Source organism: Larus michahellis, chromosome 3 (genome assembly GCF_964199755.1).
Source record: "Larus michahellis chromosome 3, bLarMic1.1, whole genome shotgun sequence".
NCBI classification, from domain to species: domain Eukaryota; kingdom Metazoa; phylum Chordata; class Aves; order Charadriiformes; family Laridae; genus Larus; species Larus michahellis.
The window spans coordinates 67,629,756-67,648,410 of NC_133898.1; the positions used below are offsets into that span (position 1 = coordinate 67,629,756).

Consider the following 18,655-nt stretch of genomic DNA (forward strand, 5'->3'; position numbering starts at 1 on the left):
CCCCTGCAGCTATGTCCCAAAAGCGGGGGGGGGAGGGAGGGCAGTCACACGTTCTTTATTGTCTTAGCTGCGTAGCAGCTAGAGGAATTTTTTTTTAATTGTAAAAAAATAAGGTATCATTTTATTTTTAAATGGAGACCAAGAAAAGCAGCCTTCAACCTCCAGGTGGCAAGTTTCAGAAGCAACCACCTTCTAATGCAAATAGTTCGCTGGCTTGTCTCCTGTGTTCGCCTGCAGTAACGCAAATCCCTTAGGAGACAGAAAGGCGTAAACACAGCTGTGAGATGCTCCTGCTGGTGGGGAGTGGCAGGAAGGAAAGTGTTAAATGCCGAGGGTAAACAGCACCTGATTTGTTACCTAGTCATCAGGGCAGAGAGGATCCCACAGATAAACCCAGCCTTGCAGCTTCTCCCCAGCTCAACTGGTTATTGCTCAGTGGCAGCTCTTACTCATCTGAATCTAGGTGGAGCTCCCTCCCTCTCTCCATCCCTCCCTCTCTCCCTGCCGTCTCTCTCCTGATTAAAAAGCTTTTCTCAGACATCTGCACACGCGCTCCTAGGTACTGGCGCTCACTTTCCAGGAGCTTTGCAGAAGCACCCGTTGCCTGCTGTCGCTGAATCCGTGGCAGAGGCGGCTGTCCTCGTCCCACCAGCCTCCCCCTGCCCTACAAGATGGTGAAGTACGGCCTCGACTACACGCGGTGCAGATGGATCCTACCCCTGCTCCTGGGCATAGGCGTCATCTTCGGTATCATTGCGCTGGCGGGCAGGGGCTGGCTGGAGTCGCAGACCTTGCCCTACGTGCACCAAGCGTCGTTATGGCAGAGCTGCACCAGGCCTGGTCAGGGTGGGCCGTGGACCTGCGAGTCCCTCATGGGTTACGGTAAGTACCTGCAAGGATGGCTGGGAAACAGTCTCTGAAGCAGTGGGTCACATCTCTGAGCTCATCTGCCCCCAGCTCTCCTAACCATATCGCCTAATATCTGGCATTTATACATGAAATTATGGGTAATAGGGAATGTCACTGAAATATATCAAGGTTTTTGACTAACAGGATGAAGAAGAAAAATACCCTCACCCCTGTTTTTTGTGCAGGAAAAAAACTGGTTGCTTTAAATGGTGAGCTGAATAGTACAAAAAACTACAAGTGGTAATGTACCAGTACATAAATATTACAGCATTTAAGGTTTTCTTCCTCTTTTAGAAGAAGCTAGTAACCTCTTCTCACTAATCGCTGCCTTTCAACACTTAACATCTTCTGCTGATCAAATGTCCAAACTGCAAGTTGTGTCGGTAAGCCTGGCATTAGTGTGATAAGCCAGTCCTGAGTGCCAGCAAGAAATGTGGGGGCAAAAATGTAAGATGGTAGGAAGATATCCCCAGGGAGTGTCAGGCTGCAGAATGCTGCCCTGAAACTGCTCTGGTAGGTGGGTCGTGTGAAAGAGTCTCCTTGTGATTATGAAAGAAAGCTTTAAAAGATGAAAGGATTTCTTGTTTGTACTGAGTTTTGGTTAAGCATGCTATTAAAGGTGTTGACCCAGGTGCAACCTTCAGCTTGAAAAGATGTAAAGCACTGAGTCTGGGAGACTAGGCCAAGAGAAAGATCACTCTAGATGTGCCCTGTTTCTTTTTTTCTTTCTTTTTCTCCACCCCCCCCCCCCGGCCCCGCCCTGCCCTGTATACCTGCTATTAGCCACAGTCTAAAACAAGTTATTGTGAGTGATGGGGTGTTCGCCTGAGCCAGGAGGAAAATTCAAGCAATCTTACAATTCATGCTAATCCAAATCAAAAGGAAGAACATTTTCTCTAAGGCTCAGAATCTCAGCTGCTCTTGTTGAAAACGAGCATAAAAACACTTGCAGAAGCAATCTCAGGGATCATTTATTATGGCTTTTAAAAAATTGTTCCTGAAAGCTTATTGTCTACAGTCAAACTCTACCTTCTATGCACAAAATTCAGCTGTAACGAGTTCATTGTAGCAGGCCTCTGCGAACATAGGGCTGCAGGACAAGACTGGCTCCATTCAGCATCATGCCCAGTCCTGGTCTCGGAGCTCCTGCGGCAGCTGCGTGGCTGGGCATAGATCAAGCCAGTAAATTGGCCTCTGGTACATGGCACTAGAGAGCAGGAGGGAGGCAATGATTCTTAGAGAAGGGCTTCTCAGTTCTGAGTTTCCGTGAAAAGTGAGCCCTCCTGATCTCCAGGTTAGGCCCTATCTGTGTCATGAATGTCAACTTTAACTGGTCAGAAAGCACTAAGAAGTTTTACCTTGCTTCTCTTGATAATACCAGAGAAGTTTCACCTTACTTCCAGAGCCTACACAGTTGTTTGTCATTTCACTTCCTTCCTTATCCTGCCTTACTCTCACGTGCTTAAATTCTGCAGTCGTACGCAGACAAAAATTCCCAGGTGGAAAGGAAATTATGCCCGGGACAATGAAGTCATTTAGCCAATGGGAGAATATGTAAAGTCTGTATGTAAAAAATGTGTGCATAGGCCAAGTGACAGTGGATTACACTGCCAGGCTTCTGCCTCTGCAAGATTATGCCATTACAATGTAGATCTCAGCCATTGCAAGGATGGGTTACCCCTAACTGGGCTGTAGACCTGACCGTTAAGGATGCAAACTCATGTCGCTGTTCTGATCCTTCCCAGGCCCTTCCTTCAGACACCTTCTCTCCAGAGCTGGGACGTGTTCGGATCCAATCCTATCCTCTCGTTTTCCTATCAATCTGTCCTTGCTCAGCTGGTGTGGGGTTGGAATTTTTCTTCTGGGGCTCCTGCTTTTCCTCATGCAGGGTGCAGGTGCCTGATGATGGTCTTGGATTCCACCCAAAAGACCAGGTCATGATACAGCATCTCACTTGAGAGCATCCAGGTCTTGTGTTAAGCCTGATTCTACCTGCCTCAGTGCTGAAACATAGGATTTTAATAATTCTGGGATTACATTTGTCCACACTGCTCCAGAAAGGTCATAGAAAACAAGCATTTGACACCATGTTCTGTGGGATCTCTAACTTCATATTGTGCCAAGTTAAACGTGGTCCTGGATAAACAAAGTGTAATTACACGCCTTCCCGAGCACAGAGACAAAAGACGTGATGTAAACAGAAACGACAGAAGTGTTTTACATCTTTCCTGAGATGAACTCTCTCCTTCCCCCCTGTATTCCACAGTTCCCATCTCTTTTCCTCTGGGCTTTACTCTCAGCTTCCCTGCTTAATCTGCCCCTGGCTGGGTAGGTTCTGAAATTCGGTCTTCCTGTAGGGATGGTTTCACTGACATATGTGATACGCATGTGTACCCCAGCAGCTGCCAGCAAATATTCTCAACATGACTTGGACAGTATAACTGTGTTAATCCACTGCAGACATCTTCAAACTATCATAATTAGATATAATTGTAACGTTCTTGCAAGTTGTTCAACATGAAGTGCAAATTGAAATCGAATTCTCCACCTACAATGTTTGTAATTCCCCTTGAATCTCTGCTGTTTGGCTTAACATATGTATATACATAGATAGAAGACAAAAACCCAACATCATTGTGGTTGGTCATATTAGAAGGGAAGAAGGATGAATGTTTCATTGGTTGCACGAGTGGAGTTTGGAGTCTCCAAATAGTTGCTTAAACTGGCAGAATTAAAACCTCACAGAGAAGACAAGAAGCCTGTAGAATTTTTTTTTTTTTTTTTTTTTTGGAAAGCCAGTAGAGTAACTCCACTGGTGCAGTTATCTTCTGTGAAAATATCCGCACACGCTTGGTCTTTTGTAAAGTTTATGAACTCTGTGGGAAGTGAGAACATGAAGAGCTTATACACTCTGTTATCTTCTCCAAGAGTTCAGATCTTCTACTTTAACCATATGACACTCACCTAGACTTTATCAGAAGTCTTTTGCTTTTCAAGCATATTTAGCTCAAATAAATAGAATTTTATAGGAAAAAAAAAATCTCTGTTGCATTAGGACACTTACCAGAAAAGCATGGAGTTTAGGACGAGGAACTGAGAGATGTAAACTGTAGCTCTGAAATGTTCTGGCACTTGGAACAAATAAAAGGTCTTAAGCTTATAACGTGCTTGGACGTTTATGAAGACAGAGACAAAGAGACAAAGACTTTTTTGATAGATGATGAGCACAATATGGAATGTATCTGGCTGGGACATGGCTGAGCTTGCAAAGAAAACGAGGAGGTTAAATCCCTTCATGAAGCTGGCACGGCACTCCTTTGTTTTTCTTGATTTTTGGCTATATAACCTCTCTTGAACAAGGTGTGTCTTGCAGACCTGAGACTGTTTTTCAGTATGTAATTTATTCTACTGCATGCTTTGAAGATGTTTAAACATGTGTGGGTTTGGTTGGGGGAAAATAACTGATTTTATTTTATTAGTCCCAATGTGATGCACAATAGGATGAAAATCTTATGGCTACACTTGTCCCATCTGATGTTCCACCCAGCCCTGCAGCTCTTCCACACGCAGAGGCTGCTATCAAAATAACTGCAAGCTTAAAGCTCTAAATTTAGGTTGAAGTGGTCAGCTCATTTTCACGGTGAAAACAGAGATTTTGGGGGGGTCGGGGGGGGAGAAATCAGCAAAAGGCATTTCCACATGACAAGTGGAATCCAGATCTTCAGTTATTTTTGCATCATAGTATTCAATTATAGCCTTTTCCTAGGTTTTGTGAAAATTTAGTGGCTGTGGAGATTAGTGGAGGGATGAATGATTTTGCCATCTGGAAAGGACACCTTCCTGCCTCTTTTCTAACAGGCAAATTTGCCTAAATCAGGCTCTTGGGTCTGGGGAATCTTTTGCCATGATGAAGCACCATTTATTATTCTGGAGGAATAACAAAATAGTAATCACTTGCTAAAAATCCCCAGCTAATGATACAACAGCAAGGTACCCGGTGTGGTCAGGAGCAGTCTCTGAGCAGCAAAGGACCTTTCTTGGCGCTACACCAAGAAAGCCAGCTACACTGCTGGCCCCACAGCTCTCCCTCTGGAAAACTAACTTCTCCAGCAGACCAGTGACTCATCACACCTGGGGCACAGGGCAGACCAGACACCAAGTTTCCCAGTTGCCACACTGCCTACGTAAAACTGTTTTGCCTTCCCCCATGTTCCCATCACGTCTGTCAGCCAGCACTTAATCCCAGGCGCGGGGAAGCCCTGAGGAGCGTGACACGAGGATATTTCCAGAGGGATGGGCTGGGAGACAGCCCCTCTCAGCAGGGCCTGGGAGGAGAAGCAGGCTGTCTCGGCTGCTCTTTGGCATCCCAGGGTGTCTGCACGTAGAAATAGAAATGAAGCAAGCAAGTAACTGTGCTTTTGAAGCAGGAACAAGCTCATGTCACGGGGCCTTTGTTGAAGACTTTCCCTGAAGTCAAGGTTCTGCACCTAAAGGCTTTCAGGATTTGGGAAAATTCAAGTAGATTTGGAAAAGTGTCCTTGCAACTGGGAAAGGTAGGCTGGGGAGGTTTCTGACCAGTCCAGGGAAGCCCATGGGAGAGCCCAGGATGGGGTCCAGCCTGTGCATTGCCTGGATTAGAGGGCAAACCTTGGCTCCTTTGACACAGGGTGAAATGAAAATGAAAGCTTTTTGCTGTTCCTGCTGTATCGTAGCATGAAACAGTTATATTTATATACGGTGATTGCCGGTGGTTTTAATGACAGCGTATCGAGGAGCACATAATTTTCTAAGTCATCAGCCTCCTAAAAGTGTAACGTTACCTGGGACCAACTAGTGAGAAGTGAGATTACAAGATTAGTTACTGAATAACATAGAATATTCAATCTTTATTCAACACTTAAAATGCTAGAAAATACAGGGTGTTAATTGTATAAGGTAATGAAAATATCACGACGACAGTATATTTAAGGAGCTATAAAGCAAGAAAGAAAGAACAAATTTGATTTTTTCCCCAGCTTGTAAGAGACACTCTGGTGTTACTAAAGAGGTGTAAGAGAAGGGAATCAAGCCCAGAGCACTTAATTACCATGGCAGTTTTCATTCCTCATCTGCAATTGCTAACATGCTGTCCCTTGTAATTTTAGGGTTTGTCCTTTTATATCTTTAGTGGCAGATTCATTTAATCAGACTCTTTTCTAAATAATGGTTATGCTCTTCAGCAATTAACTCCACAGAGAGCAATTGCAGATGGCATCCCACTGTTTATTATCCAACCTCCTTCTAATACTTACAGTTAAATTGGGTGGAAAAATAGCAATTGTGTGGAGGGTTCTCATCTCCCCATCAGGAGATATGATCTGCTCGTGTTGAGGACTTCGTGAAGATCCTCAACACTTTGCGTTGTCAGGACCTTAAGTCCTTGAGAGGATACCATTCAGCGCCCCGCCCCCCCCCCCCACAGGAGACATCTCTGCTGAAAATGCATGGAAGCTTGTGGCTAAACTCTCATTTCTCTTTACCTCATCTCTTCCTCTGGTTTATTGAGGTAATCTGATACAGCGGGGCTGTAATAACTTCTCCATAGTCTGAATGGTGATAAGGGTTGCAAGGTAGATTTCGAATTCCACTGTAGGGTTAAACAGTCAGGTTACTCCAGGCAGGAAAAGAGTCAGGCAGGAAAAGAATCTAAACTCTCAAAACACTGTTTTTTCACATTTCCATGTCACTTCTCACTGTCGGCTTGCATTGTTCAGAGCAACCTTGAACACGTTGAGTCAGTGAGTATTGTAATGCCGTGTTTCTTCTTTGTCAAGCACCATTACGAAATCTCTCATCGGTCAAAAATTCCCTGGAACTCAAGGCAGTTTGTGGAGTGTTGATGTTAGCCTATGTCCCAGAGGTTTCTGGCTTCCTTCTACTGGCACTGAATAACACTTCAGATCACACACAGTCCTGCTGAAGCGCTAATCTACAATTGAATACATCTAATGTCACCTATTATGTTGAACATGCACACTGTGCCCTAATCAGGCCCTAAATGTGGGAAGTCTCTGTGCGGTTCACTAACTACCCCGTCAGCAATGAGTGGCAAGTGATGAAGACTTTCAGGATGCATTGTAAAAGCTGTTTCATTCACAAGAAGGGTAAATAGAGTTTATGATGTATTTTATGAGCGCAACATACCATTTCTGCTTATATGTTGGGGTTTTTCTTTTGCAAATGGTAAAATTTTGCTTCTGACAGAAAATTAGATCCAGATTCACAGCTGCTCTCTATCAGAGAGAAACTCCCTAGAGCAAAAAGCGACTTTCAGCAAGGTTTCAGAACAAAGTTTGCTCACAGCATGAAAACTGCGGATCAAGAGTGAGAACAATACTTGGTGCATATGGAAATGAGATGTAAATTCCGTGTTCTTCAGTCTCAAATGGCCCTGGGAATATAAAACTTAAAAGAGCTTTTTGGAAAGGTTCCACTCTGCTGTTTCGATTAAAACTCCTAGTTCATAGCCTGCGTTATAATGGAAATTGATTCTGTTTAATTCATATTAAATATTTTAACCCATCTTTAACTCAGGGGTAGTTTGGGAGCAAGTACATCTTGGTACCCCGATTAACTGAGCTTATCTATTCTTACTGATTAATCAGTACCCTACCTGCTTTATTTGCCCGTCCCTCCCAACCCCCATATACATTGGGTGCTGCACCTGGGGAGGAATAACCCCATGCACCAGTACAGGTTGGGGGTTGACCTGCTGGAGGGCAGCTCAGCTGAAAGAGACCTGGGAGTCCTGGTGGACAACAGGATGAGCATGAGCCAGCAATGTGCCCTTGTGGCCAAAAAGGCCAATGGCATCCTGGGGTGCATCAGGAAGAGTGTGGCCAGCAGGTCAAGGGAGGTCATCCTCCCCCTCTACTCTGCCTTGGTGAGGCCGCACCTGGAGTACTGTGTCCAGTTCTGGGCTCACCGGTTCAAGAGGGACAGGGAACTGCTGGAGAAGGTGCAGCAGAGAGATACCAAGATGATCAGGGAACGGGAACACCTCTCTTATGAAGAAAGACTGAGGGATTTGGGTCTCTTCAGTCTGGAAAAAAGACGACTGAGGGGGGATCTTATCAACACTTATAAATACTTAAAGGGTGGCTGTCAGGAGGATGGGGCCAGGCTCTTTTCAGTGGTGCCCAGTGACAGGACAAGAGGTAACGGGCACAAACTTGAGCATAGGAAGTTCAACCTGAACAAGAGGAGGGACTTCTTTCCTTTGAGGGTGGCAGAGCACTGGAACAGGCTGCCCAGAGAGGTGGTGGAGTCTCCAACTCTGGAGACATTCAAAACCCACCTGGACGCGTTCCTGTGCAACCTGCTCTAGGGGACCCTGCTCTGGCAGGGGGGCTGGACTAGATGATCTCCAGAGGTCCCTTCCAACCCTATGATTCTATATGCAAGTGTAAGTAATCCTGCTTTAATTTAAAATAAATAGGAAAAAATAGAAGGAAAAAATGTTGCAGAATTAAAGAGTATGAGACTGAGCTTGAATCCCAAGATGTTCTCAAAGTATGAAACTGCTTCTGAAGGCAATGTGAGATAGGGGTACTCCCCGACTCTCTCGTGAACAAACCTTTAATTTTGAGGCACTGCGTGCACATTATTTTTAATAACTGACTTACTCCCTCGGTGCTCCCTTTGATGATGGCTCTACGCCCTCTGCCACTTCTGCCTCCCTAGCGCTAAGTAAGCATCAGGGAGCAGCCCTCATTAATACAAGATTTGCAGAAGCCAGCTTCTAAGTCAAGCTTGTACATGCCTGGGCTTATGATGAGATGAATTTGAACCACTCCCTCAAGATGTAACTGCTCCTCCCTTCAACTTCAAGTCAGAATGGCTTCTAAGTTGAATTACTTACCTCAGTAAGAGGAGAGGTTTGCAGAATTACATAAAGGCTCGGATGCAGGCTTTGCCTGTATACATTTGTGAGTGAAGTCAGTGGTTTTTGCTTTTTAATAGGTTTTTGCTTTAAAGTGATTAAAGTCTACTTTAACTGAGCTATCAATTTAGCAGTAAGCTATGGTCAAGACACTGCTTTCTGTTAATATATACTGTGTTTTACTGATAGACGGGCTATGCATAAAGGGTCTTTTCCTGACTGTTGTTATTTAAAATCATTATGGAGTAATTGTCCTAAGGTCCTAATCCTTTCTCATTTGTATGGGACCCACTTCTAATCACCAAGAAACTTTTGCAATGAAATTATCTTAGTGTGAACCTAAATAGGTCATTCCCTGCTTCTACGGTTGTCTCTTAAGTAGAGGCAACCTAAAAGCTGGTTCCTGCTCACATAAAAACGGCTTGCATGTTCTGAGATAGTGCTCTGTTATTAAATGAGGAATCCATATTAACTGCCAATGAATTATAAAGAAGTAACGCTTGGGGAAAAAGAACGGAGTTACCAAAAAGAATGCCAAACAGAAGGACCGAAAATTTTGTATTCTGCTCTAAATGACATAAAATCACACAAAAAAAACCTAAACAAAAACATCCAGTATTGACTGCCCATGGGAAAGATATTCAGAGAATGCAGTTTAAAGAATGATCCAGATGCAATATAGAAGCTCAGAGAATAATACACATCCAATCATGCCTTTAATATTTTTTTCCTCATTTCATTCTATTCATAAATTATCCATGATGAACATGTGATTTTCTTCATTTGTATAGCTTCCTTTGAAAGTATTTTCAGTCAATAGCTTTCAGTCCACAACATAGAGTTTATTTGTAAGAAGCTGCTCCTAATAGCGACTGATTTATCTTGGCTGTATACAAACTCATGCACACTGCTATTTCAATGCGAGCTCATGTGATCAGCAAACACTTGCGGAGGTTTCAGTGTTCACTTGTTTTCAAAAAGAGCACATAAATTTTCTGTAGCTGGCATGTTAAGAGTTGTGATTTCCAGAAGACACTGCCCAGTGTCCAGCGTTGCACTGTCCAGTGTTGCACAGATAACACGGGGAATCCAGAGTCCTGGATAACAGTGGCTTGCCTATACATTAACAGCTCGCAACCCTTCAGCTGGTAAATTGTGATGTGGATTAATGAGTTTGATGGGCCATCTTAAGATTCAAGCTAAGGAGAAAACACGTTCTGCTGAAGACACGCTCACTTTCACATGTAAACTGTCTTGAGGAGAACAAACCAAAATGAAATGGATAAAACCCTGCCAAAGCAGTTCCTTTTCTAAGTGAAGCATTTGCTCTGCAGAGTTCGCCACACCCTGATGAAGAACGTCAGGTTGAGAAACCCAAGTGAGTTCATCTTTGTTTCCAAAATAATGCTCTTTCCCTTTAATCAGAGAGACGTAGAACAGGTTGAGCTCTGCAAACTCAGCCTTGAAACATTCTCATTACGTACAACACAGAGATGAATCACTGCCACGGCAGATTTTACTTCTTGTAAGAATTGCTTTGCAAGACTGGAGCTAGAACTGCAGGGTGTGTGTGTGTTTCTTTCCCCCAGTGGTGTGAAGGATAACAGAGCAGAATATTAGTCTGTTAACATTTTCTTTGCCCCCCTCCCTGTTTCTTTTGAATTGAAACTATCCTTCCTAAAATTGCTGCACTATTCACTGCAGTGGCTGATGTGTTAAAACAGTCAGTCAGCAAGAACCTGTAGATAATTATTGGTGTCTCTGGCGGGCAATAAACATTTGTTTTTCTTTCCAGTGCTAGTTGTGTATTTAGCTTCCAGCCAGGAGGAAAATTTGGAGAAGTATGTTCTTATTGATTAGACCAGGAGAAGTACTTCTGAACTCCCTGGGGTTGCTTTCAGAAAACGTCACCCAAAGAGAGAGACTCATTAGTTCCTGTGGTTTGGGGGTACCAGATCAAGAAAAACATGAGAATGGCATTGTGAATATTTTCCCATGTTTTGAACCACATACAGCAGAAACAGAGAAATTTGTATTTGTCGTGAGGGAAGCAGACTTCACATGCTATTTTCAAGGCACGACAGCTCTTTTTGAAGGCACCGTTTGGAGCATGGAGCACAGCAGGCTAAGGAAAGACTAGATCTGGTGGTTCAAAGTTTTGGCTCAACTTACTGCTGAGCAAGGAAGTTTACTTCCTTATGTGTGAAGCACAGACAGTGTTTACACTTTTGCAAACTGGAAAACGCATGAGGGAGTAAAACCAGGAAGGCAGGAAACTGGAGACACTCTTAGCCCTGGATCTCTGATGAAGTCTACCAGCTTCCCTGTGGCTGCAGTCAGCAATAGGATATTCAGAACATGTGTAGATGGTGCAATACAAGAGGTAGTGATGCTACCTCTAAACTGAGTTAGTTTTAATAGCAGAATAATAAGGCTGCGTTGTTATTGTATACTCTCTCAGCTAATGACCTTGCTCATACGCTACAGGGAGCTCTGTACTGACATGGGTGGGCTCTTTCTGGTCTCTAAATTAGCTCAGGGATCTTCTCACACAGCAGGGAGTTTTAGAAGGTGGGCACTTATTTTCATTTTCCAGTCATCACATATGACTGCGTTCACCTGCGGGTAGTCTGGACTCTTGTGAGAGTCCATTGCTGATTGACTTAGAAGAGACTGTAAATAGAAGCACTTTCCTTCCTGTGCTTGAGGTATGCATCAAAACGTGGGTTCCTTTTGCCTGTTTGGGGTAGCAGGGTCTTGTTTTAAGACAAAATTGCTCAGAAAATTGCCAGCTAGAAGGCATTTTCAAGAGCAGACTGTGTGTAGCTTCCTACAAACCCTTTCATAGTGTTCATTGGTGTTCTTTCAGCTGATAAAGGAGCTGGAAAAGGGAGAAATAGGACTGGCATGCAAGTGTTACAGGATCCTGCTGCTATTCAAGGACACTCTTGCATAAACACACATTTCTTTTCTAACAGGCACGTTTTAACTCTTAAACAGCCAAAACATCACTGACATTTTTGAGGGCTGAGAAAACAGATCTCACAAATTGCCGAATATTTTCACAGACTCAGCTTGATGTCGTGTAACCTGCTGCTCCCTCTGTTTCTATTTTTGATTTGACGCCAGGTGGACTAGATCCTTCCAGCTTTCAACTGCCCTCTCTCTAGAGTCTAGTGTACTTTGAGTTGGTGTTGCACCTGTGATGATTCTTTGGCCTGGAGTTCACATTTTTAAGGGAAAGCTTTGCAGTTAGAGCAATTTATTTATGCTTTTACTTTATGTTAAAGCAAAAAACAACCCATGACGTTGGAAGAGAAGAAAATATTTGGGACCACATTAGCCCCTCGCTTGTCAGTTTTTCTGACCAATTTAATTCTTCCAAGTCTGGCATTTTAAAGGAATTGTAAGTCTTAGTTCTATTGGTAGAGACCCTAAGCTACTCTAGTACTCCTGGCTAGCACAAGGGAAAATAAACATCTCAGATACAGAAACAGTTGCAATTATTCCTACACAAAGCTTTTGCTACCTTTTAGCCTAGAAAGGTAAGATGCTTGCACATTGTGGTCTTAGAGTACTGACAACTGCTACTTTTTGTAAAGGACAGATGAAGTCAGGGTACTGTTCCTCAAAAAACTCCCGTAGTGACTCTACCATGCAATCCTATTGCTTTACTTGGACCCGTGTATTGGTTTTCTTCAAATGTTAGTTCTTTTTCTCTTTTGCAGAAGTGAGAGCCACGAAATTGGCTGTTAGGTGATTAAGCAATGCCTCCTAAAGATGTAAGCATCCTGCAACAAGCATGTCTGTTCTTGCCATATAGCCAGTGCCTGGCGGGCTGGGCGTGCACCCCATCTGCTTTCATACAGTCAGAGCATTTGTAACACTACTTCAGGAAAAACACCTGGGCGATCCCGGTGGAGGAGGGAGACGATGGCAAGGTGCCACCATATATGGCTGTGGCCACCAGGCACCTCCCCTTGAGTCTCCAGCTCAGGTGATGCTCCCACCTTAGGGGACACTGCTCTGCCATCAGCTGCTCGTGGGAAGCGAGGCTGAGCTTTGGCAGATGGTCTGCTGCCCACAGCAGAGGTGGTGGCAGCAGGTGAGATGAAACCCTCAGTTCTCATGGTACCTCGGCACTTCCTGGGTGGGCAGCTGCGCTCTGAGACTGCTCTGGGGAAGGACACCCCTTTGCCCAGGAGTTTTGCACCTATCACAAGCAGTTGTGCACATAACAAAAAACATCACCTCTAGATGTCCTTCTCATTTCACCCTCCTGCCCAAAGTTATAGGTCTTGTATCCAAGAGCAATGAGGTCACTGCTGCTGAGCAACTTCTCTTATGGCCAGGTGCCCCTCTTTTTGCTCTGTTAGAGGGGTGGCAGAGAGGTTGGGAGCAGGAGTATCCTCAACAGGGTAAATTGAGCCGTGGCAGTATGAGAAATTCCTCTTCCTGGAATTTTCTTCTCTTCCTTCCCTTTGATACTCTGCCTGAGGTGCTGCCCTCCCACCTGCACCTCCACAGGGGCAGGGATCACAAAGGGAGGGTGGGGTGGTGAAAAGCAAACAAAAAGGGAAATTGGTTTGGATGGGCTGATAGGAGGAAAAGTAGAGCTGGAAAATCCCGATCCATTTTTCTAGTCTTATAGCAGAGGTGGCGTGGGGCCTAGGGGAAGAGAGTTTGAGCACCAAGGTGTCACTCACCAGGGACAGGATGGTGGCTTTCATGCCTACCTGACACTGGCCAGGGGGAAGGTGGGACACTTTGCGTTCTACTACTTGCTTGCTCAGAGCAAACAAATCAACAATCTTAACTTAGTCAGTTCCAGAGGGAACTTTTACTGAGCAGCGTGCACTACGTTTAAGTTGAGTTATAATTATTGTCAGGGTTGTTTGGGCTGTGATAATTTTTCGGCACTGTTGCTTTATATATTTGGTTAGAAGCTGACACCTTACAAACGCATCGTGTAGGCGAGGGGGTGAAGTCTGTAGATGCCCAGCAGACTTTAACTGCCTAGTCCATCTACATACACAATTTAAGAGTTGTCAGTGGGCTTTTTACATTCATAAGAGGAGACACTTTGATCTCTTTGAGCAGTAGTTGCCCCTCAAGACTTAAAATATTGAATAAATATTACCTTTTTTCAGTTGTTATGCCAACGCAATATGCTTAGATCTGACATGTTACAACATAAAAGTTATATAATTTGAAAATGAAAGTATTAATATCCTGAACAAGCTTTTAAAAACGAAGTGGTTCGCACTTTGGATCAAAAGCAGAGTTCTAATTTCCCTACAAAACAGATTCCAAATCTTTAGCTCCATTTAGGACGCAGAGCTAAACAAAGGCTGAAAAGGCAGAAACCACTGAATTTTGACATTTATGGACTACTGCCATACTTTAAAATTTGCATCCCGGAGTGGTAGTGCTTGTATAAACACTTTTTTTTAAAGGAAGAATTTAATTAGTTTCAGGAACAATCTAATTCTCTTTGTCCATGCAAAATGCTGCTGGTTTTATGACATCTGCTGAGGCAACGACATTTCTTATTGAAGGAGAGTGTCCATTCTTACATCTTTATAGTAATTTTTATCTATCATCTCAGTTATTAACTGCTAAATTTAAAGAGGAAGCTTGCACGCAAGGCCCATTGCGTTTTCTATGAGAGGTCAAAGCCAGTGTTTTTATGGATTCTGCACTTAGTGAATGATTTCTTGTGGAAGTAAAATGTTCACCTACGAAAGGAGAGAGCTGATCTTCTTTTCACATTTATTTAAAATCAGCCTTTCATTATAAACCAGAGAAAAATACCGCAAGGCATTATTTTGTTCCTTTCTAATGTATGTTCCTTCTGATTTCAGCTTGGGGAAGAGCTGCGGCTGCCACATACCTGGTCGGCTTTATACTTCTAGTCATCTGCTTTGCTCTGGCCATCATAGCATTTGCCATTGACACGCTTCGGTTCAACTTCATACGCGGGATCGGAGGCTTGCTTTTTGTCGCTGGTAAGGCAGTATGTGAAGTCAAGTTTAGATTGCGCAGATATATCCATACTAAAACCGGTATTTCCCTCAGCTGATTCCATACCCAGGTCTTTGCCTGTGTGCACTTGAAGTCTCAGTAAAAAGTAATATAAAGTCTGTCATGGCAGTGGATCGATTTTCAAATCCTCCAAAATATGGGTGGGTTTAGTTACAGGTATTATGGAGGCAGGCAACGTGATGTGTATTAGCTTAAGTATTTTTTGTTTTCTCCTGTTTCTTCAGCTGTGTTCTCCATCATGGGCCTGGTCATTTATCCAGTAAAGTTCTCGAGTGAAATTGAAATGACAGGAATCAATATGTTCAGCTGGGCCTACGGCTTTGGCTGGACCACTGCCATTATGGAAATATGCTTGGGATTCTTCTTCTGCTGCCTTCCTAACTACGAAGATCAGATCTTGGGTAATGTGAAGCCCACATATTTTTACTCTTCCCCATAAGCACCAGGAAAAATGTCTTCATACTCCAGAGATATCTGACGGACCAGCTACGTTTTCCAGAATATCATCATCGGATGTCAGTAGAAAAGGCTGGAAACTTTTCAAATGCGTGTAGAAAAACGGTACTGGCATTCTGCAATAAAGTTATCATCTACTCTATTTTGGACCTTCATATCTGATGTGGGTTCATTAGATAAAGTCTAAACATTAAAAAACCTTGTGTTTCCTCATTCATTCCCATAAGTATGGTGTATGTGGATTCCATTGCATCTTAAATGCACTTATATTTTTAATTAAATTCAGAAAAGCTTTTTAAACTGCCGGTAAACAAAGCAACATATATCATCCTCCTGAAGGAAAGCAGCTCGCAAAAATCCCATTTTGTATGTATCATCTTACTTTACCCTGAAGATTTTGCATGTTTTTCAAGAAGCCAAATGCCCTTATCCACTGACTGCCAAAGCAGCCAATTAATCAGTCAACACTTCATAGCTCTGCTTCCATTTTTCATTCATTCACTTAAGCTGTAGGGGCAGGGTAAGAAAAAGACAAGAGAAAGCCCCCTACCAAAGCCAGCATCTTGTCTATTACCCATCCATGTGGAATTTAAGTATATTGAATATTTGTAAGAGTAAGCAAAGACCATCAGTAAACCCATAAATGCTGGGTTGGGACATGCTGTTGTTGGGGCCAGCACAGGGCGGGCAAAGGCAGAGGGGATTTCAAGCCACCCCTGCAACTACAGACCTGGTTCAAAGTGGCTCCTGGTGTGTCTTTCTTCATGGGTATCTGCCTCTTTTATCTGCTGTATCAAAATCTATGGCTTTAAAAAGCTCTGTTATACTGGTCCAGCTCTTTTATCCAGCATAGAAGGGCCAGGAAGGACTTTAGCAGAGTTATGGTTCCCCTCAGCAGACTAGGTACACACCAGGAGTGGAGCTGCAGCCGCAGGAAAGCAGGTATCAAACATTTGTTAAAAGGCCCCTTTTTTCATTGGTTTGATGTTCATGAGTATTTTAAAAGTGGGAAGTGTACACCGTCATACGCAACTGTAAAATGCATCAATACCCCTTACCATCTCATACTAAGGCTCTCATACAGAAAACTCAGATCACAAAACACCTTTCAGTATCTTACACTCCACAGTGCTGCAAACCTGGATACAGTGCAAGCAACAAAGTGTACTCAAGACTCTGCTGGTTTCTGCCTTGTTAATCCTGAATTGATAATGCTCCCTTTCTCCTCTTAAGTCAAAAAATGGATAATTCTGCTATGTTGAAAAAGAAGTCTCATCAAAATCCTTAGCTAGAGAGGATTATTACCTGTAACACATTACAATTTTGTAACTATCTGTACTTTATGAAAAGTGCCCCACCAAATGTTCTTTACTGCAAAGAATGAGAGGTAGAAAATTTTTTTTGTAAAACCTCTGGATAGCTAAAATTAATAAAGGCACAGGATTTAATAATGTCTTTTCTTTTCTTTTTTTCTTTTTTTTTTTTTTTAAAGCTATTAACTCCATTCGCTTTTATGGAGTGACTTTAAACTTTGATCAATAAACATGAGAGGTGTATCAAACCAATGGGGAGAGTATATTCAACAGGGAATAATTAGACAAGAACTTGCAAATACATTAAATGTTTCCTAGTTGGGTGGAAGTTAAAATGAAAAGGAGTTGAGAAAACAGTTTGCATAAAATGGATTGCAATACTTTATGTAATGTTATCTGATCAGGAAAAAAATTATCATAAAGCTTTTCATTATGCTTATCATACCTAATAAATGATGGGATCTGTGTATTGTTTCAAAAGTGAGTCTTAGCTTTTGTTGCCTACTAAGAACAGGGAAGCGTGGAAGTCCCCAAAATCTCCTCTTCTTGGGCACCACCTTGGACCACTTGCTACACTGGCTGGGTTTTAAGGGGAGAGTAACTAACAAATCTAGCATCACAACAGCTTGTATTGTTCTTCAGTCCTATTCTGGCTGTCTCCTGAGGCCTTATTCACAAATACATGAGAATAGTGGGCTTGCTCTGTTTGCTTATGGGCTGTGTGGAGCCGAGTAACTGTACGCACGGTTCTGGGCTATAGTGTGCTACAGCTCGTTTTGGCAAGGAGGGCAACGCACTTGTGTTCACCTATAGGAAGCCAATGTGGTCCCGCTTGATGTTTTTGCCCCAGTGGATGTGGCAATCCCCTGAGGAAGCAAAAGGGAACTTGAGCAACCACTGATTGTATTTACAGGTTCTTTAACATTAGCTGGACACTGACCCAACGTCTGGAGGTGGAGAAAGGTGTACAAAACAAGGTTTAGGAGTGTGACTCCAACCTTGATGAGAAAGCAGAGCATAATTAAAAGGCAAAGAAAATCTCTAGTGACAGATCATCCCCCCCTCCTCCCTCCTCTCCCTTGCTGCTCTCAGCAGCTTCACCACCTCCTCGTCCTCCTCTTCTCCTCCTCCCTAAGGGTGACAGAGCAGTCTCAGGGCTGGTGGCAGTGGCTCTGTGGGACACAGCCCCAGTCCCCATTCCCCACTGCCACCTTCCCCTCCCTGGGATGGAGGAGGAATGAAGCAACTTTGCTGATCCCAGCACAGCTGCAGGGACGCAAGCTCCCTGCTCCAGCCCCCACAGGGAAAGGCTTTCTCTAAGAAAAAGGAGTGGGTCAGGTGGGTATCCAAAAAGCAGAAGCATCACAGGGGCTAGAGATCAAGCGCCTGCCTTTAGGGTAGTTTGCCTGCAGTCACGCCAGGCCAGTTCACCACACATCCCTAGAAAAACACATCCTAAACTCCGCAGCAGAAAAACTGAGAAAAAGTAAAAAGCTGTTGTACTGATCCCAGTGCTGTTTCTTGTGACCGCCGCAACAGGGGAGCATGGCAAAAGCAGCATGCAAACGGCAACTGCTTCTGACAGAAAAGGAAGTTGAATCCAGAAGCCAAGGATGTGCCCCAACTAGATTATTAACTAACTAGGTTATCAACTAGCTAGGTTATAAACGAAATTGTTAAATTAGTCTACAGCCAGGTCAACTAGATAATTAACTAACCACATTTTTAGATTAACTTGAGCTAAATCAGCATAAGAAAGTTTGGATTTTCAAGCAAAGGAGAAATCAGAGGAAGAGAAGACATCCCTGTAGTCTGCATCTCTGTTTGTCAGGGCTCTTGCTCCGAGTCTTGCCTGTAAGAGAAAAGGGCACTTAATCACTAAAAGCAGCACAATAAAAGTCTTAAAGTTTCTTTCTGCCCAATGGCAATGCTAAAGAGAGATCAGGAAAGAACTGATGTCTGCAAGATTTGGCTTTCAAGAATATCAGGTCTCCTACAACAACAGAAGTAA

The 18,655-nt window shown here is 43.4% G+C and overlaps 1 protein-coding gene across 1 annotated transcript; it reads left to right on the plus strand.

Moving 5' to 3' along the window:
* Nucleotides 1–508: 508 nt before the first annotated feature.
* Nucleotides 509–17,119, plus strand: LOC141740077 (p53 apoptosis effector related to PMP-22-like). Its single transcript, XM_074578282.1, has 3 exons — nucleotides 509–882; nucleotides 14,695–14,838; nucleotides 15,100–17,119. Exons 1-3 carry the CDS (start codon nucleotides 672–674, stop codon nucleotides 15,312–15,314), a joined length of 570 nt encoding a protein of 189 aa, XP_074434383.1. The 5' UTR covers nucleotides 509–671; the 3' UTR covers nucleotides 15,315–17,119.
* The last annotated feature ends 1,536 nt before the right edge of the window (nucleotides 17,120–18,655 follow it).

Coding starts and splice junctions, on each gene's coding strand:
- LOC141740077 (XM_074578282.1), top strand. CDS start 672: ATGGTGAAGTACGGCCTCGACTACACGCGGTGCAGATGGATCCTACCC. Junction 883..14,694: donor CGAGTCCCTCATGGGTTACG/GTAAGTACCTGC, acceptor TTCTGATTTCAG/CTTGGGGAAGAGCTGCGGCT. Junction 14,839..15,099: donor AGGCTTGCTTTTTGTCGCTG/GTAAGGCAGTAT, acceptor CTGTTTCTTCAG/CTGTGTTCTCCATCATGGGC.